We start from the raw sequence: 21,417 nt of genomic DNA on the forward strand, positions 1-21,417 counted from the left end.
TTTTTTCAAAGTCAAGTATGGAGTCAGTGTCAGGACCTTTATCAAGTTTTTATTACTGTCTGTTCCCTCGTTAAGGACATTCATAGCTCATTGACACTAGCGGCTGTGCATTATGCTGTGAATAAGGCATGTGAGTAATGCACTGGTGTGCATTATGTTGTAACAAAGCATCACACTGCTTACTTAAGTCAGTGATGGATGGTTCAAATCTCTGCCGGTTAAGCAGGAACCGGCCAAGATTTGAAACTATGTATGGGCAGGCTGAATGTTCCCAAGTTGAGCGATCAACCTGGGTACAACCAGCCAGCCTGCCTGATTTTACATGCAATTATCGCTAGTGGTTGTCACAGCCGCTAGCAATAATCATTGCGTTCTCCTCGCGGGGTCGGTTTCCCCTGCCCCCCGTCGGGAGAACACAATGGCTCCGCAGGAGGGATTCCCCTTTCAACATTGTCTGTGTTTATTCGGGAATTGAGCGAATTTCTTTCATTCTGTCTTATGACTGGCCTTATTATTTTTACACCCAAAAGGGCAATTTCACACCAGAACGCAGTGTGGGAATCCCTTGTTCCATGCGCGTTTCCTACACTGGGTTCAAAATGCACTGCCCTTGTGATCTACGACAAGTGTCAGTGCAATGTTACCGACATCCCAAATGCAGGTCGCAATAGCAGTGCCTTTACAGAATTACCATGCAATCCAGTTGCATTGCATTTCCAAAAGTAGTGCATGCGCTACTTATGTTGCGGTCTGGCACTATTTCAGTCCATTCAAATGAACAGGCTGCAATCGCACTGCACCCGGATTGCATGTGAATCACACAGGAACCCACAGCTCGTTCCTGTGTGATTCATGGTGTGAACTTGTCCTTAACAATATTGAATTTCTTTCAGCTCTATGCATAACATGTGGCGACGTGTGTTGTGCTGTGTAAAAATTCACACATGATGCCTTTTTGTTGCTGATTGGCTCCCGCTGTGTCAGATCGTATCGACTCCTGCTGTGGCTCCCGCTGTGTCTAATTTTGTCTAATCGTAATCAACATTATCAGAGGAAAGATTACTGAACTGGGAAGGAAGGAATTATTCCACGTGGGCTAAATATCAAACCGCAGTACGTGATTTTGCGCAGCTAGGCCGCCGTGCCGCAGTATATACGCAGTGGGCGGCCTGGAACTGGTTAAAGAAAACCAAGCAGGCCCAAAATGAACTATGTGCCTCCTGAACCTGTGAGGCCGCTGGATGTGCGATATAAATTGTTTGTAGCTGCGACTTTATACAGCATACCCCACTGTTTTCCGGGTGTTCCAGAGGTTGTGACCTCATCAGCCCACCTCTCTGACTCAGCCAGTCAGAGGAAGCTTTGTATTAATGGATCTTGGCCAGTTTGGCAGGGTCCGTCCATGATTCGATCCATCCATGGATCGACTTCAGAACAACCAGCCTGTTGGATTTTTTGCATGTGATCACTATAGCCGCCAGCAGTGACCCTTACGTTCTGCTGGCAGGTAGGGCTCCCTAAAATAAAATGTCCTACCAGGGAAATTCCTTCATCTGCCTGGTTTGTGGATGATGGAAGAATCCATTCATTTTTTTTTTTTAGAACAAAAAAAAAATAATGTATGGCCAACTGGTCATGTAAGGCACAACAGTACAAGGGGGACAAAGCTGCAGTTCATAGCAAAGACAGACCGTTGTCCTACTTTTGAAGGAAGTGAATCTGCTGATAGGGTCACCAGATATTTTTTTTTTGCAATTGAAAGAGGTCATAGGGACAAACAGACCAAGCAATGGTAATTATGTTGGCATCCTGGATAACATACATTTTCTGTTTTTGCTCTTCGTTTTACTTCAAACTTTTTAGTGAATGATTTTATGAAGCCTTATTTTCTTATGTTTTACTTATTTGAGCTTTTTTTGTATTGTTTTTCCCAACAGTAAAAGCCAGAACTGGCCAGCTAGCCAAGGTCAAATGGGTTGTCAGTATTGTATTTTATGTGCTACAGGTAAGTGCATTTTCTTTTCCAAAGATACGGTTGCAGTTTGTTTTTAATAATTTTTTTTGTCTGCAGAAATTGATGAAAATTATACAAAAAGTCCACATTCCAGCTATGTATAGTCATTAAAAAATATCAAATGTGTTTGGAGCACAGATAAAATGCTAAAACTGGAGCACTCAGAATCTGGTGTAGCTGTGCATTGGTAGCCAAACCGCTTCTAATTTCAGCTTGCTCAGTTAATCTTTGACAATAAAAGCTGGGAGCTGATTGGTCTCTTTGCAGAGCTGCTCCAGCTTTTGCACTGTCCAGTTTTAGTAAATCTCCCCCACTAGTATGTATCTATTATCGTTTCGGTCATTCTATGTACCAGCTTATCTCAACAAGGGTTCCCGTTAAACCCAGAGGTTCCTCTAGAGATTGTTAGGGGTGGATTGGTTTCTCACCAGATGGTGTTTGTATAGTTCCAGTTCTGGTAACCTGCAGCAGAGGGCATTATACTGACCACTAATGTAAGGAGGCACCGCTCCTACATACCATTATTATAAGGGGAAACTTTTTGCCTGATTTCCAGTGTAAGGAGACACTTTTTTAATGGCCATAAATCTATAGAAGCACTTTCTCAAGTCATCCTCCAGGACGGGCACATGAGAGATGGGCTCCACCTCCTACAGGAAACACAAGCACAGATATATTTAAAAAGGCCGCCCACAAGCTGCCCCTCAGTTCTTGTGTTTCCTGCGTCCTGCAAACATGGGCACAGAAAACGATGATCATCCCCAGTTTGTTGTTTTATTTTTTTCATATATTTGGGGCAGGCATCCCTGAATATCTCTCGCCTTCCACCTGTGTGGGGCAGGCTAGGTGGTCTGCTGCAGGGTTTCCAAAGAGGAAAGAGGATAACATAGGAAAGTGGACATGGCTCACAGGATTTTTTTCCCCTTTCCTCTAGTCAACATTTTTCTGTCAAAACATTTTTGGAGCTGTTTTCCCATCCCCCCCTGCACCTGTGAAGCTGACCAGGAGGTCCCAGTATAGGATAGCCCTCTGCCTAGTCCCCTCTTCCACGGGTGCACGCGGACACACTGGGAGGTCCCGGTTCTCTCCTCACTCTGGCAGCATCCTGTGATGCTTGTTGACCATTTCCCCTCGTGGTACAAACGGTCAAGATGGCCGCCTCAGTGGATGTGATGTCACCACAATGGCACCATGACCGAAGCAGGGCAGCGGCCATCTTTGGTTTGGTCTTGCCAACAGAGATGGCACCTAGTGACAGCATTTCTGCCACAAATACTGGCGGCAGGCCATGTTGGGTGTGGGCGGCCGCGTCTTCTGGTCCACTAGGTTAAAAAACTCTGCAATGACCTCTACGTTACAATCACTACAGTCAGCCATTAAGGGTGATAAAGAAGAAGAAAGGCCCAATACTTCAGCACAAAACTCTAATCGTACGTATTACCTCTAGAGAACCCAAAAACCCTCACTTGCCCCTCCGGCAAAGATGGATACTTAAGACTCAGATATGGAGAAAGAAGAACTCCTATTCCAGGATAGTTCTGAATCGGAAGACGATTCAAGCCTGTGTTAGCCTCAAAAGGTGTTAAGACACCTCTTTCCAGCAGATTATATCGAAGAATTGCTTAAAACTATTTACATAACTGAAGAGATCTAAGAGACATTACCTACAAACTCTGTACAAAATTGGCTGTACAGAGGATCACAGGAGGCCAAACAGATAACATTTTCCATTAAAAATATGATAAAGAATGGAAAAATCTAGAAGGTAAACTTTTTTTTTTCCAAAGGTTTTAAAAAGGTGGTTCCCATTTGAGGATCGATAAGGGATTCAATCAAATGTCCTAAGCTAGATGCCTCACTATCCAAACTTTCAAAGAAATCTGACCTGTCTTTTGGAGACAAGGGCCTCCTTAAGGACCAAATGGACAAGAAAATTTATGCTACATTGTGACAAGCCTATTAATCAGGGGAAGCAGGATTCCAGCCCAATATAGCCAATACCTGTGTTGCTAGAAACATATGCTTTTGGTTAGAGCAGCTCTGCTTGCACCTGGAAAAAAATTCCCGATCCAGAAGAAGGATTAGACTCTATGCTTTTGGTCATTATGGCTCAAGATGTGGAAAGGGGATTATGCATCTAAAAACAAGCTCTGCAGCATCCCTTTCTATGGCAACCTGCTCTTCGGGTCTGAACTTGAAAAAGTCCTAGAGAGATCAGCAGATAGAACAAAAGCGTTTCCCCTGAAAATGCCAAAGGAAAAGGCAATGAGGATTTTTTCGTCAAAACAGACACGACACTCAGACAAAGAATGAAAAACCCCAGAATCAGCATAAATGGGTGTTCAACAAAGGTAGAGGAAAAACCAACGTCATATTCCCCAGTGTAGCAGCAACCAACAAGTCCCAATGATGCCAGCAGGGAAGTGGGAGAAAGACTGAAATATATTTTCCCACAATGGAAACAACAAGTTCATGCTACAAATTATCAAACAAGGATACAAAACTGAATTTGCATCAAGACCCCCAGGCAAAATTTTAACAACAACTCTCTCAAAACTCCCGCAAAAAAGACAGTCTCGGAGCTACTAGAAGAAAATGTAATATTGGAAGTACATCCTTTGCATTAGAAGATCTGTTTTTACTCCTATGTTTTTCTAAAAGTCAAACCAGTGGGGAAACAAGACAACTCTGTACTGGAAATTCAAAATGGAGAACATATTTTCAACACGATCTTTATTAGCAGTCATCTTTCCTAGTGACCCTGGACCTAAAAGATGCATATCTGCATGTGCCTATTCATCTTTACCACCAAAAGTACCTGAGGTTTGCCATCAAGGACGGCAAAAGAATCCTACACCATCACGATCAGGCTCTTCCCTTTGGACTAGCTTCAGCGCCTTGCATATTTACCATGATTATGGCAGAGTTCATGCAGGAGCTAAAGCTGAATGGGGTTCAGATTATTCCATACCTGGACGATTTCCTAATCTATGGTCGACCGGGATCAGAAGTGTTGACAAGTTTACAAAAGAAATAAAAGAGTGGATGGTGAAAAGGTGGATCCAAAGCGACAGCCTGAGTGATGAAAGTGTAAGATAGACAGCGGACTGACTGCAGCAACACTGGCAAGCACGGGTAGAAGGCAGCTCACAGGAAATGAAGGAATTACTAGTCAGCATAAAGACAAAAACAAAGGAGCGCCACTCTTAAGTGCAGCATGTATAAAAATCTGTGGATTTATTGAGACAATTGGCAACTTACAGAAAGTAAGACAATGGAGCGCATGTCAGACCCTCCAGGGGTCAGTACGGCTGTGTTACAAGGAGGCGTGTGGAGCCAGAAGCACTTGAGCGGGTATAGAATGGGGCAGGGGGCTTACAGCCTGGCGCTCCACAAGACAGCAGTCACAAACCGCCGGGTTCCTGGTTGGACGTGACATCAGCGCGGGGGGTGGGAAGACTGGGCATGGCTAATGCTCTTCAGAGCCGCCCACAGCTCCTTTCTCAAAGCTGATAGGTTGATACCACACCACCTGTATTTATAGTAACAGGGGGCGGAGTAACAAGTAGGAAGGGAGGAGGGAAGAACCGACAGAAATGGGAAACCACGCTCGTACCGATGTTCTGCATATTGTAAATATAGAACATGTTTAAAACACAAGTTTAAAAAAAAAAAAAACAGGTTTGGGAGAAAATATAGAAAAACAAATATTAAAAAAAAACACATATATAAAAAAAAGACTTGTCAAAATGTCTTGCCGTGGGCGGCTCTGAAACGCGTTATCCATGCCCAGTCCTCCCACCACTAGCGCTGACATCACGCCCGATCAGGATCCTGGTGGTTTGTGCCTGCTGCCTTGTTGAGCGCCGGGCTGTAAGCCCCCTGCCTCGTTCTATACCCGCTCGGATGCTTCTGGCTCCACACGCCCTCCTTGTGACACAGCCGTATTGACCCCTGGAGGGTCTGACATGTGCTCCTTTGTCCTACTTTCTGTAATTTGCCAATTGTCTAAATAAATCTACAGACCTTTTATACATGCCGCACTTAGAGTGGCGCTCCTTTGTTTTTGTCTTTATGTTGACAAGTTTACAGACAACCGAACAGTTCCTGGTATCACTAGGGTGGAAACCCAACTTGGAAAAATCATAGTTTCTTCTCAGAGGTTGATCTTTCTGGGTTACACCATAAACTTGGTCCTCCAAAGGATCATCTTGCCCGGAAAACAAGATCTGCAAACTATGCGTATCATGCATAGCATGTCCCTCCTGGGTCTAATGTCGGCATCTATCCCTGCAGTGCAGCGGGCCTAACTCCACATAAGGGCACTCCAGTTTCACAAGTTATACAACTGGGATGGCTGAATAGAGTCCTTGAAGAAAAAGATTTCCATCCCTCATATCATCAAGAGGTCTCTGTGGTGGTGGATGAGGGAAGACATACTGTCGGAGGGCAGACTCTGGACTCCTCCCACTCAAATTGGCATCACTACAGATGCGAGTGCAATAGGGTGTGGGGGGCTCACATTCACAAGTCAACAAGTCCGCCAAGGTTCCTGGGAAATAGACTTATCAAGAGCTTCTTCCAATCTAAAAGAAGTAACAGCAGTCCACAGGGTGTTGGTAGCTTTCAAGGAAGTAACAGGGAGACATGTGCAAGTACTGTCCGTTAATGCCATTACTGTAGCCTACATCAACCACCAAGGAGGCACCAGATCGAAAACCCTGATGAGGGCAGCTCTCACTCTGTTATTTTGGGCGGAAACATAGTCAGTAATGGCTGTTTACATCAAAGGGGTCAAACAATACTCTAGCAGATCTCCTGAGCTGGAGACAACTGGGACCTGAATTGGCAAACTTTCACAATGTTGACACTGAAACAGGGTACACCGGTGGTGGATTTTTTTGCCACAGCAAAAAACAAAAAGGCAGAGAAATTCTTCTCCCTGAGGAAGGAGAAATAATCTCTAGAAGTGGATTCTCTGGGGTTCCTATGGCATTTCAATCTAGCTTATGCCTTTCCACAGGTTCAGCTACTCCCCAAGGTACTCCGAAAAATACAAGCAGAAGGAACAAGAGTGATACTGTTAGCCACCTACTGGCTAAAAAGGGCCTGGTTTTCAGCTTAAGAAAAAATGATGTAGGAGCCCCTTGGGTTCTTCCGGCCCAGAACGACCTACTGTCACTGTCAAGTGCATTCCACCCGTAGCTCCTTAAACTGAAAATGTCAGCATGGATCCTGAACTGGAAATTTTATTGAAGAAAGGCCTCTCTGCGAAAGTTATAAATACCGTACACTCCTGAACAGCAGAAAACCTGTATCAAGAAAAATTTACACCAAGATTTGGAAAAAATATACAACTAAAATGTCTCCTAACAGGAATATCCAAAATTTGGGCATTGTTTTGGATTTTCTTCAGGAGGGGGCTGAGGTAAGGCTAGCTGTGAGCACCCTCAAGGTGCACGCCACTGCATTGGCGATTTTCTTACATGCCGCTTAACGAAAATCCCTTGATCAAACTATTCTTTAAATTATTCTCTAGAAATCGCCCCTGTGGGGCCATCAGTGTGGCTTTGTGGCACCTCTTCACAGTTCTTAAGGCACTAACCCATAAACCTTTTAAACCACTGGGGGAAATCTCATAGAACTTTTTGACACTAAAAGTAGCATTTCTAGTGGCTATCACCCCTGCCAAATGAGGGAGTGAGCAAGCTTCAAGCCTTATTCATTAAAGAGCCTTTTTTCCCCTATCTTTCCAGATATTCCAGAAAATTTTGCAAATAAGTAATTTTTCTTCATCACTGATGTACACTGATAGGCTGCTCTGATAGGCTGCACTGTTAGGCACTGATAGGCGGCACTGTTGGGCACTGATAGGCGGCACTGAGCAGCCACTGATAAGGCAGCATTAATATGTGGCACTGATGGTCACTGATTTGTGGCACTGATCAACACTGATTGGCACTGATGAGGCTGCATTGATGATCAGGGCACTGATTATCAGGGCACTGATTATCAGCGTAAATCGGCCCTGTCACAGGAAAGCCGGTTATCGACTTTCCTTTCCTCAGACAGTGAGAGCACTGAGAAAATGAAATGCCGATACCTGCCATTTGTTTATATGTGATGAGCTGTGATTGGACACAGCTGATCACATGGTAAAGGACCGCTGTGATTGGTCCTTTACCTTGATCTGTGATCAGCTGTGTCTGAAGGACACAACGTTTACAGAGCGGGCTCGATGTGCGCCCATCAATAGGTGCCCTCTTTTATATGTGGGACCTTGCTGTTGCCATCATTCGGCTATAGAGCAGTCAGCAAGAGGTTACCAACAACCAAAAAAGCAGAATAATAATAATCATAACCAAATACCATAACATAAAGGTTGCCAAATGCCGATCTTAGGAGGCACAACGAACCAACATCCGGTTTGTATCTGCGTGACTGCTTAAAGATCCCAAGCCACACTACATCACATTTTTTTTTCCTTTGGGCCGATCCACTGTTCTGTGTCATCGATTGTTTTGCAATTTCCACCAATAAATAAAATTAAAAGTTTTATTGCTTTATCAACGTTTGGCCAGCTCTGGATGGGATAAAATGTATATGTGGGGCATACCACATAGTTAGAACCTTTTGCATGAAGTTCCACGCCTGAAGTATATAACCACGTTGGCTAACTTAGAATTACGTATAAAAGCATAAAACATATGCTGTATGCCTGTAAAAAGTAGAGACTTTTTATCCCAGTGTGCATGATGCTTATGTTGGCTTCTTTTGGTCTTTTAAATAAATCTGTTCAATAAATGAAATAAAATACCATCGATCCTGCCCAAAATCTTGTCAGCTGAAATCTTTTTGTACTCCCTACATCTGCTGACATTTGCATAGTTTATAGCCCTTTCTGTGGACTACAGAACATTTGTCCTTAAACTTTGGAAAATGAAGGGAGTGTTGTGTAGTCCTATACATTTTTTGTCCTAAGCTGACAACAGTGCTCTTCTGTAGAAACCATATAGTGAGTGAACATTGTCACCCTAGGACAGGTAGGATCACCAGGTGAAAATAAAGGAAAAAGCCTGAAAAAAAAAGAAAACAAATGCAGCTATCACATTACAGAAATGGTAATGCAATATATAAATTGTTCTTGTAGTTAGATAAGCTTTGGATTTACACAAGAATTAAATGACTTTCCACAGTCACACAAGTTTCACCTGAAAACATGTGACTTGAGCGTTTTACAAGCGCTTTGTCGCTCGTTTTCTGCTTAAACAGCAGCTCTCCACCCCTAAATAAACATGTGCAGAACAGAAAAAATTGTTCTGATTTTGTTATAATTTGTTTAGTTTATTAATTTTCTAACGCATTCCAAATTTTCAGAACGATTTGAATTTAAATTGGTCGAAAAATGATCAGCAGATTCAAATTCTGTGTTAAGAATAGCTGCTTGTTAAGCAGGGGTCCTGGAAGCCGGTCGCCACATCCTTAACAACTGATGAGTCATCAGCTGTCAGCGGGCTTCCCTGCTGAGAGCTGAAATGTAAACAAAAGAATTGCGGCAATAGAAAAGTTAAAAAAAAAAAACAGCGTGGGGCCAAAATTAGAAAAAAAAAAAAAAATGGCATGTAGTCCTCTCCAAAATCTATACCAGACCCGTATGCACCCCCACCCCAAAGCACCTTGTCCCCATGTTGATGGAGACAAGGGCCTCTTCCCCACAACCCTGGGCGGTGGTTGTGGGGGTCTGTGGGCAGGAGACTTATCTGAATGTGGGGACAAGGTTCTTTGGAGTGGGGAGGGCAGAGTAGGTATGGATTGGGGGGGGCCCAACACTGTTTTTTTTCTGACTTCTATTGCCGGCATTCTTTTGTTTACATTTCAGCTCTCAGTGGGGAAGCCCGCTGACAGCTGATGAGTCATTGGTTGTGAAGGACACAGTGACTGGATTTCCGGCCCACTGCTTACCAACCAGCTATTCTTTAAACAGAATTTAAATTGGTTGATCGTTTTTCGACCAATCCGAATTTGAATTGTTAGGAATATTTGGAATTTGTTAGAAAACAAATAAATTAAGCAAATTTCTCCTCCCTCTAGTGCTTTCTATTGGCTGAGCAAAAATGCCTGAAGCTGTAAAATGCTTGTTAAAAGCGGTGAAAATGCTTTAAAAAAAGCTGTGAAAATGCTTTAAAAAAAGCTGCAGAGAAGGCCGGGACCGAAAAAAGCCCATGGTGTACGTGCCCCCGGGGTGGCAGCCCAGGGGTGCCAAAATTCTCACTGGTGGGGGGCAGCTCACCTTGAGTTTTTGGCACCTTGGTCACTGCACCACACACACTTTTTTTCACACCTGCCTCTTGGGACGGGCCTTTTTCCCGGGAATTTTTTTATTCCTGGCCGAGGGGTCTGTCAAGATCCTGCACCTTGACACTACCTGCACTTCTCCACTTCCCCTTCCCCACGCTTGTGTGTTGTGTGTTTTTTATTTGTAGTTTGTGACCTTTCCTATCTCACTTTTCACGATGAGTAGGGTGTGGGTCCTCGGGCCTACCTTGAAAGTCTTGGGAGGGGGTGGATATGGCCTTTTGGCTTAGTTCGCCCTCTCTCATGGGGTCTCCCTTTGGGGGAGCCCCACCTAGTACTTGGGGCGGGCTGCTTCGGCAGTCCTCCCAGAGAATGGGGTCTTCCTGGTTTCGGCTGGGCAGGCCATAGTGAGTACCTCAATCCCTGTCAGGAGTCTTGCGCCCCGGGGGATCGAGGTAAGGGTCTACCCTCTTCGGAGGAGGATCATTTCGCACACCCTGTGCACTTTTTGTGTTCTTAAAGTTTGCGTGTGTGCAATTTTTTATGCACCAGGTGTTAGTCTGAGAAAAATGCCAGTAAATCGCTACGCTTGGGTGTGAATTGAGCCTAAAGCCTGGTACACATCACTAGTTTTTATTCATTCAACCCAATGGGTTGAAGGAAATACAACCTGACAGCTTTGGTTTGAGCCCCTGTACTAGCAATCCAATGTTAGTACAGCGGTTTCCCCTGCTGTTCTATTGTGTTCTGGCAGGAGCAAGGCCCCCTTATTAGAACACTCCAGGCAGCGCTCTCAGCCAATGGCTGATCGGGAGGCAGTCGACTTCTGGATTTCCAGCATGCTCACCCGCTAAAGCCGGCCCGGCTGCCATACACACGGGCCAAATGTTGGCCATTTTTTGTTAAACCGGACGATGTCGCCCCACATTAGGCCTGTGTGTACTAGGCTTTAGGATCATGCTGTCGTAAAAACACTTGATTGGCCCAGCACTGTCACATGGGAGCAGGGAGCCCTGAGCCTGTATAAACTCTGACTGAAGCACCTGGATCTCGCACATGACTTCCTTTTCTGCTGGGTGGGGGGACATAATAGCAAACCTTTCACTTTGTCCTGAGTTACTTTAAGCAATTGATGTACACCAGGAGGAATTGCTTTCCAAAATAGAAACTGATATTGGTGGCACAGGTCTATCTTCTCTGCTAACCTGGCGCATGCTGCTCCTGACAGTTTCCTGTACCATTATAATGGGGCGGGAAGTTTAGTTAATCCCCCAGAATTAGCTGTAAAGGTAAAAATCTTTCAAAGGATTTGCCAGTCTGTGGTGGGAATACTTTGGGGGGAAATTCCTGTGATTACACCAGTGCTAATGAACTTTACAGAGAAACAAACACCGAGGACCCACAGACTGCTAGATTTTTACACCAGCAACAACACACATTAGGCAGAATTAAGATTTTATCACACTTTATCCATGAAGGTCTTGGGAAGCTTTTACTGAAAAAACAATTTGTCCATTTCAGCAATTCAAAACTAGAAATCTCGGTCAGGTTGTGTTAAACAGCTTTCTTCTGAAAGAGGAACTGCAGTCTGCTCACATCATTTGTAATAAAAACATATTTGCATTCTGAAGCTTCCCTCCAACCACTTTGCATATTATTTTATATAAACTGTAATTCTGTGCTTGCCAAAAATGCTGCAGAAATCTCCCTCCACAAAGTCTGGCTGCAGCCATTTTAACTGTGGGCAGCTGAAGCTGCTGACCACTTCCTGGATTTACACACAGCTGAACTCAAAGATCTAAGACTTTTTCTATGTACACAAAAGGCCTATTTCTCTCAAATATTGTTCACAAATCTGTCTAAATCTGTGTTAGTGAGCACTTCTCCTTTGCTGAGATAATCCATCCACCTCACAGGTGTGGCATATCAAGATGCTGATTAGACAGCATGATTATTGCACAGGTGTGCCTTCGGCTGGCCACAATAAAAGGCCACTCTAATGTGTGCAGTTTTATCACACAGCACAATGCCACAGATGTCGCAAATTTTGCAGGAGCGTGCAATTGGCAGGCTGACTGCAGGAATGTCCACCAGAGCTGTTTGCCCATGAACTGAATGTTCATTTCTCTACCATAAGCCGTCTCCAAAGGCGTTTCAGAGAATTTGGCAGTACATCCAACCGGCCTCACAACCGCAGACCACGTGTAACCACACCAGCCCAGGACCTTCACATCCAGCATCTTCACCTCCAAGATCGTCTGAGACCAGCCACCCGGACAGCTGCTGCAACATCCGTTTGCATAACCAAAGAATTTCTGCACAAACTGTCAGAAACCGTCTCAGGGAAGCCCATCTGCATGCTCATTGTCCTCATCGGGGGTCTCCACCTGACTGCAGTTTGTCGGCGTAACCGACTTGAGTGGGCAAATGCTCACATTCAATGGCATCTGGCAGTTTGGAGAGGTGTTCTCTTCACGAATGAATCCCGGTTTTCTTAGATCTTTGAGTGCAGCTCACAAAAAATGGGGGCAAAAACAAGTGTTGCGTTTTATAATTTTGTTCAGTGTGTATATATATATATATATATATATATATATATATATATATATATATATATATACTGTATATTAGGGATCGGCCGATATTGTTTTTTTACGATCCAATACTGATTTTCCAGCCACCCTTCAGGCCAGTAGACGATATTAGGTGCCGATATTCTGCACATTTAGAGTTTTTTTTTTTTACACTGTCCTTCTAAATTTTTTTGTTTTTTATCACTTTTTTTGCTGTTACAAGGAATTTAAACATCCCTTGTGACAGTAATAGGCAGTGACAGGTACTCTTAATAGAGCGATCTGGGGTCTCTCATGAAAAAATGCTGTTCTAACCGTGTAATCTGTATTGACCATTCAGTTTTGTAAATTAAAAGTGAACTACGGACTCCCATTAAAAAAATATATGTAATATAGGAAATAATAATATGTGCATCTGCCCTTTACTGTTTTCTCTTAGTCCATCTACAATGTCTTATTAGATAGAGATTACACCATCACAGGGTGCATAAATGGTATTACAGGGTGCCACATTTTTTTTTATTTTTTTTTACTTGTCTTTTATTTTTTGTATCTCCAAAAGCTTCAAATCGTATACAATTACTACATTTGTGTACAAAAGAACACAGAAAACACAACCTCCTCCCTCCTCCCTCCTCCCCCATTCCCTCCCCTTCATATTTTACCCTTTTACTCTTCATCTTCTTACACTTCCTCCATCTCCCCCTCTCTCTTCCCTCCCTCTACTTCCATTCACCCCATTACCTCCGCATATTTCTTCATTCTTTTAAATTCTACCCATTTTCCCCAGATTATATTAAACCTCTCTCTAGTTGGTCTTCTTCATTACTACTTAGATATTCAATTTCCTGAATGTACTCGACTCTTTTAAACCACTTTTTTAACGTGGGGATTTCTGGGTCTTGCCAATTTTTTTGGGATTACTCCCTTTGCTGCATTTATTAAATGGGGCACCACTGTATTCCTATAATGTTTTGTTGGTTCATTTGATTTGTGGAATAGGCATACCCATGGGTCATTTTTAATCACTATGTCCGTAATCTCTTATATACTGCCACACTCTTTGCCAGTACCCCCCTATCTTGGGGCACCCCACCATATATGCGCCATTCACCTTTCTGGTCACACCCTCTGCAACACCATGGAGATTTTTCTGGTTGATATTTATTTGCTTGGTTATATACCACCTAACAAAACATTTATAGGTAATTTCTTTCGAGTTTATAGCAACTGCCAAATTATGAACTGCTCTCAAAACTTTACTTAGTTGTTGGTTCTCCAAATTGGTGCCCAATTCTTTTTCCCACTTTTCAATGAATGGTGGTATTTCCGGTCCAGGCATCTCCATCAGTATTTTATAGATCTGAGCAATATAATGTTTTAAACTCGTCTGTGCCTTACACAGATTTTCAAATGGATGGAGTTCCTCTACTGACCTAATCGGCTGAGGTAAAGATGTTACGAAGTGTCTTAACTGGGAATACCGCCATTCATTTATAATCATTATTTCCTTTTTTGTGTTTCAAAACTTGATATGAGCATATCTTTCCCTTTTCCATGATATCCTTTATCTGTGGATTTTTATCTAATATCTATTCTCCAAAATGTGTCTTATTCTCAAGCATAAAATAGTTTTTCCCCGCAAGTGAAATTACCGGTGAATTGTACTCCCATTTAGCTTGTCTATAAATGAAATCCCAAATCCTAAATACACTTCTAGTCAACTCATGTGTCTTTACACCCAAATTTATATACTTGTGTGGTACCCATAAATTACTTCCCAACCTTGTTTAGCTCAGTGAATTTTAAATTTTCATCCATGATTTTTCTCTTTCTATTTTCCCCCACTCCACCAATCGTGATAATACTACAGCATTATAGTATCTTTTTAAATCTGGTGCCACCAATCCCCCGTGTGCTTTATCTTTACTTAAAGTGGAATTCCACCCTAAAATGTAACTTCCGTCCATCTTCTTGCTCTGGGTCACCTGAAAAACAAATGGATTATCGCAATATTTTTTTTTCTTTTTACTTACCTTGTTTTAGAAGATAGTATACTTACCTTACTTCCTCTTCCTCACTCGGCGGCCACGGCGAGTCGTCACTTCCTGGCTTGCAATGATTCCTGGGAGCTGAACGTCATCGCTCCCAGGAATCAATGCGCCTGCACCGGCCCCGACGTCTGTTCCGGTGCAGGCGCCGTCATACCTTGCAAAATGGCTTCTGGGCATGCCCAGAAGCTGTGCAGGGATGACGCTGCAGCCCCGGGAAGTGACGGTGGGGCCGGTGCAGTGCATCGTGGGACCGAAGAGGAGGCAAAAGAGGATCGCGCTGGTTTCAAGCTGCCCACACCTGAGATGGCAGCGCTGGACAATACATTTTCAAGGTAAGTATTTCTTCTTGCAGCTAAGTGCAACCCGGGACAGTTCAGAGGCTATCCATTGTGGAATGCACTAGCCCTGACTGTCCCGGGGGTATTTTTATGTATTTTTTTTAGGTGGAACTCTGCTTTAATATTGAATATTGTATTCTTGATTTCCTATGCTGCCATATAAATTTAGATATCGCATACGTTTTATTTGAGTACAGTGTCGCACAACCGTGCAATTGTCAGTTAAAGTAAAGCAGTGCAGTATCGCAAAAACATGGTCTGGTTATAAAGGGGGTAAATCTTTCGGAGGTCAAGTTGTTAAATCCTCCCACTATAGGCTGCAGTGTCTGGGAGGGTGTGTGTGAAATGCTAATAAAGGAAATTTAGCTAAGCCAGGCAGGGTAAAGGACATTTTTTTGATGCTTAAGCATCAGATAGTATTTACATTTGATACTTGTTTAGACTGCCATCAGCCTTTGGTTATTTTTTTACACAAAATGTGTAAAAATATTACTGGGATCATGTGATATTCTGGGATCAAGTCTTGACTATACCATCTCTAGGTTACTCGGGCATTAAGAATCCCTAAACTGATATTACCTGCCAGGGATTACAAGAATCCTGGTCACCATCTTTCAAATTGCTATATGTCTGAAGTCGGCTGATCGTTTACAGTGACCTATTGCATTAAACCCAGACTGTGCACACAGTATGATCAATTGTTGAGTATGCAGAACTTGCGAGTAGCTTACTGTGCATCCGGAAAGTATTTACCTTGCTTCAGCTTTCCACATGTTATGTTACAGCCTTATTCCAAACAATACCCCATAATGACAATGTGAAATAAGTTTGTTTTAAATTTTTGCAAATGTATTAAAAATAAAAAACAAAAACATACATAAGCATTCATAGCCTTTGCCATGACACTCAAAATAGAGCTCAGGTGCATCCTGTTTCCGCTGTTTATCCTTAAGATGTTTCTACAACTTGATTGGAGTCCACCTGTGGTAAATTCAGTTGATTGGATATGATTTTGAAAGTCATACACCTGTCTATATAAGGTCCTACAGTTAACAATGCATGTCAGAGCAAAAACCAATCCATGAAGTCAAAGGACTTGTCTGTAGACCTCCGAGACAAGATTGTATCGAGGGACAGATCAGGGGAAGGGTAGAAAAACATTTCTGCAGCATTGAAGGTCTCAATGGGCACAGTGGCCTCCATCGTCCATAAATAGAAGAAGTTTGGAACCACCAGGACTCTTCCTAGAGCGGGCCACTCAGCCAAACTTAGCGATCGAAGGAGAAGGGCCTTAGTTAGGGAGGTGACAAAACACAATTGTCACTCTGACAGAGCTCCAGCATTTCTCAGTGGAGAGAGGAGAACCTTCCAGAAGAACAACCATCTCTGCAGCACTCCATCAATCAGGCCTGTATGGTAGAGTGGCCAGATGGAAGCAACTTCTCAGGAAAAGGCACATGACAGCCCGCTTGGCGTTTTGCCAAAAAGGACTCTTAGACTATGAGAAACAAAATTCTCTGGTCTGATGAAACAAAGATTGAACTCTTTAGCCTGAATGGAAAGCGTCATATCTGGTGGAAACCAGGCACTGCTCATCCCCTGGCCAATACCATCCCTACAGTGAAGCTTGGTAGTGGCAGCATCATGCTGTGGGGATGTTTTTCAGTGGCAACAACTGGGAGACTTGTCAGGATCGAGGCAAAGATGAATGCAGCAATGTACAGAGACTTCCTTGATGAAAACCTGCTCCAGAGCACTCTGGACCTCAGACAGGGACAAAGGTTCATCTTCCAACAGGACAACGTCCTTAAGCACACAGCCAAGAAAACAGTGGCTACAGGTCAACTATGTGAATGTCCTTGAGTGGCCCAGCCAGAGCCCAGACTTAAACCCAATGGAACATCTCTGGAGAGATTTGAAAATGGCTGTGCACCAATGCTCCCCATCCAACCTGATGGAGCTTTACAGGTCCTGCAAAGAAGAATGGGAGAAACTGCCCAAAAATAGGTGTTCCAAGCTTGTAGCATCATACTCAAAAAGGCTGTAATTGGTGCCAAAGGTGCTTCAACCATTTATTGAGCAAAGGCTGTGAATACTTACGTACAGGTGATTTGTTTGTTTTTATTTTTAATGAATTTGCAAAGATTTCCAAATAACTTCTTTCATGTTGTCATTATGGGGTATTGTTTTTAGAATTTCGAGGAAAATAATGAATTTAATCCATTTTGGAATAAGGCTGTAACATAACAAATTGTGGAAAAAGCAAAGCACTGTGAATACTTTCCAGATGCACTGTAACTCAAAAAGACACAGATGTGGAATTCAACAATGTAAATTCAGAAAAGTGTAGTACAGAGGATGTTTTTCCAGTCTTTTGACTGATCTTTTGATGAGCCGATCATCGATCCAATGTCAGACACCTGAAGACTGTCAGTGGCTGTTTGCCTGTATTTCTGATATGGGCAGGCAGTTACATCAGTCCAGGAAGATTCAATGAACTACGAGGATTCTCACGCTCCTATTTTATTGAGAACTACAAGTCATCAGCCTTAAAGGCTGTGTGGAGGGCAGAGACCCGCGCAGCCACGCTCTTTTCAAATTGTGAGAGCGGGTCTGGGAAGAAGAGCCCACTGTAATGGGGGGGGGGGGTGCAGGAGCGGGAACACGTTAAATGTCGTACCCTAAAAACGGGTGTAACATTCTCTTGAAGGGGAACTTTTCCTTTAACTCTCCAATAGGACACAAAAGTTGATTCCACTGCAGTTTTATTTTCAATAAATGGAGTACAGAAGATGTTTTCCAGTCTTTTGAAGTGTAAAAAGACACTGATGTTCTATCCCCTTTCCCTGCAATGACTAATGATGGCTGAGAGAGCAAAGAAGAAGTTGGAGGGTCTAGCTAGGACTAAACTAACTATCTCTAAATAGTAGTAGAGAACTGAGTGAGATGTCAAATACAGAAGATAATCAAGTTGAAGTGGTGCTAAACTACCACTAGATGTCAGTATGCATCAGATCATAATAATAATGCAACCCTAGACTTGGGTGGGTCTAGATCATAGAGGCCCTAACTAGATATGATGCTCTGCTGGACCTCATAATCTCAAACCCTGCAGTACTTATTACTAATGTTCATATAAAAGAACATCTAGGTAGCAGTGACCACAAAATAATTAATAATGTAAGCTGTAAGCAAAAAGGTCATACTGGAAATTTAAAAACACTTAAAAGAGAGCAAATTTTCCAAAGATAAGGGCTGCTCTCCAAGTCGTAGACTGGTAGGGAATATTGGCATTGATGAACACAGAACAGAAATGGAAATTCTTTAAAAATAATGTATGTGAACTGCAAAGTATATTCCCATGAGCAAGAAGATTTAAAAGGCTAAAAAAAACATATATGGCTCACAACCAAAGTTAAAAAGTTATAAATGATAAAAAAAAGCTTTTAAAAAATATTAAAATGAAGGAACACTATCATCGTTTAAATGTTACAAAGAATATAACAGAATATGTAAAGAAGAAATAAAGGCCACAAAAATTAAAATCAAACAACAGATTGCAAAAGATAGTAGAACAAATCCCAGGAAATTCTTCAAATCTATTAAGAATAAAAAAGTCAGGTCCAAGCATGTAGACCCTTTACAAAATAATCTCGGGTGGGTATATAGGAACAAAGAGAAGGCAAATTTATTAAATACTTTCTCTAGCTCTGTGTATGCAAAGGGGCATGGGGAGCTCATGTCCATAACGAGGATGGTATTGACACAGCCCCATATTATCCACAATGGCTCAAAGTTGATGGTCCAGAAATATTTAGACAGAATAAAGATGAATAAAGCACCTGGACCAGATGGCATCCACCCATGGATCCTAAAAGATTTAAGCTTTGTCATTTCCAGACCATTGCTTCTAATTTTTAGGGACTCTTTAATGACTGGAATAGTACCACTGGATTGGCGAAAGGCAAATGTAGTGCCTATATTTAACTATATTTAACTTCCTCCCACCCGGCCACTCTACATATACAGCCGGTGGGCCTTTCGTCTCCCTGAGTAGACATTCAGGAACGTCACTCAGAACAAGTGCCCGCAGCGTGGCCATGAGGCCAATCGTTTTCACACAGACCAAATAATATACACTCATTTGGGTTATTTTTACCAAAGAAATGTAGCAGTATAAATTTGGTCAAAATTTAAAAAGAGTAATTACCTTTTTGCAAAATGTTATAACAGAAACTAAAAAAACGTATTTTTAAAAGAGAAAAATCCGACTTTTTTAATTTGTAGCACAAAAAATAAAAACCCCAGTGGTGATTAAATACCACCAAAAGAAAGCTCTATTTGTGTGAAATTCTCATTCAAAGTGTGAGAGCGCTGAAAGCTGAAAATTGGTCTGGGTAGGAAGGGGGTGAAAATTCCCAATATTGAGGTGGTTAAAAAGGGATCAAAGTCTTTACCTAGTTACTGTAGACCTGTTAGTTTACCTTATATAGTTGGGAAGATACTAAGTTTAATAAAAGACCACATAGATGAGTTCTTGCTGGAAAAAAATATTTTAAGCAACAGACAGCATGGATTCATGAAAGACAGAAGTTGTCAAACAAACCTGATTTCTTTTTATGAAGAGGTAAGTAAAGCCTTGGGATGGCTGTTGACGTAATATACTTGGATTTTGCAAAAACATTTGACACAGTTCCCTACAGAAGACTAATGTGTAAGGTAAAGTCTACAGGCTTAGAAAACGAAGAGAATTAACAAATTCAGTGAGTAGTGTTTTTTCACCTTCCTCTGGATCAACTGTGGGTATAGGATTGTGTATATGGAGGTTTTCTATTTGTGTGTGTGTTTTTTTTTTTTTTTTTCTATGTTGTTTGAACTGGATGGACTAGTGTCTTTTTTTTCAACCAGATTGAGGCTCCATTCACGTTTGTTCAACTTGTTATGCAACATTGGACATAAAAGTCGCATGACAAGCCGTTCCCTATGTTTTCCAATGATAACCATTCATATATGACTGACTTCAAAGTAGTTCATGCACTACTTTGCTCTGACTTTAATGCAACTTAAGGGCCATAGACTTCAATGTTAACCCTCAAAGGTTGCATTAAAGTCATACCTGAATGTTATACAATGCAACAGTTGTCCATTTTCACTGGTCAAAGCCAAATTCGTATCCAAGTCACACCCATCCAAAGTTGCATCAAAGTTGCACTCCAAAGTCGGCACAACTTTGGAGTTGTACAAGTGTGAATTGAGCCTAACTATGTAATAAGACACAATCACAGAGCTGCGGTACTAATCAGAAAATGGCCCATATGCAAATAATGAGAAAATATAGCTGCCCTCACGTGTTTTAATGCAGTATCATGAAAGCAATTGGTAACAGATACCCCAAAGTTTAATTGGTTTATGTCCAGTGGGAAACATGCAGACCCCCTAACAATCACACACACCTGTGTCTCCGGCACACCTGTGTCCGGTGGGAGCCTGGGAAATTCATGGACGTGTCAGGATGGAGGGTGGGAGAATAAGGAACATCTGTCTCTCAATCTTCCCTGTGATGCATGAGCCTCACACACAAAAGATGGCAGCAGAGATGTAAGGACAGTCACTAGGCATACCCAAGCATCACTCTGGCACCGCCATTAGTTAGAGCAATCAGAATAGAGATACCTGGCTGTGGCTTGGTGGTTGAGGACCACTGCTCTAATCCATAATCAATCACTGCCATCAAAAAGTAATGATAAGTCTTAGGAGTAGACAAATATTTTTCTTTGTTCTTCTTTTAGTTGTTATATAAAGTGAAAGTGCTTTGAAATTATTAATTATAATATATTATTAATTGTATATATATATGCACAACCTTTGACCCTCTGTAATGTCCCCATCCTGCATGCCTGGTGTGTTTCTAGAGTGACAATAAGAAACAGTCACTATTTGCTGTTGACCCATGTGACAGTATGCTATAACCAGTCACGCTTTCTCTCCTTTGGGTATCATTTAATAGGCAAAGTAAATATTTGCTTCTGATGTGTTTACTTCTCCATTATCTAAGACTTAATCTAAAATATAACAACCCAGTCTGCACCGCCTGGATCAGGGGATGCCCAGGCAACAATGTGTGACCAGCTGTACCTTTTATA

General features: G+C 42.3%; 1 protein-coding gene across 1 annotated transcript in view; it reads left to right on the forward strand.

Moving 5' to 3' along the window:
* GET1 (guided entry of tail-anchored proteins factor 1) overlaps positions 1–21,417 on the forward strand; it is a 70,026-nt gene that overhangs the window by 22,210 nt on the left and 26,399 nt on the right. The window contains exon 3 of the mRNA XM_082245328.1: positions 1,938–2,005. Coding sequence (XP_082101454.1) covers positions 1,938–2,005 — 68 coding nt within the window. The remainder of the gene's footprint in view (positions 1–1,937; positions 2,006–21,417) is intronic.

The sequence above is a fragment of the Pelophylax lessonae genome (assembly GCF_965119305.1).
Source record: "Pelophylax lessonae genome assembly, chromosome: 2".
NCBI classification, from domain to species: domain Eukaryota; kingdom Metazoa; phylum Chordata; class Amphibia; order Anura; family Ranidae; genus Pelophylax; species Pelophylax lessonae.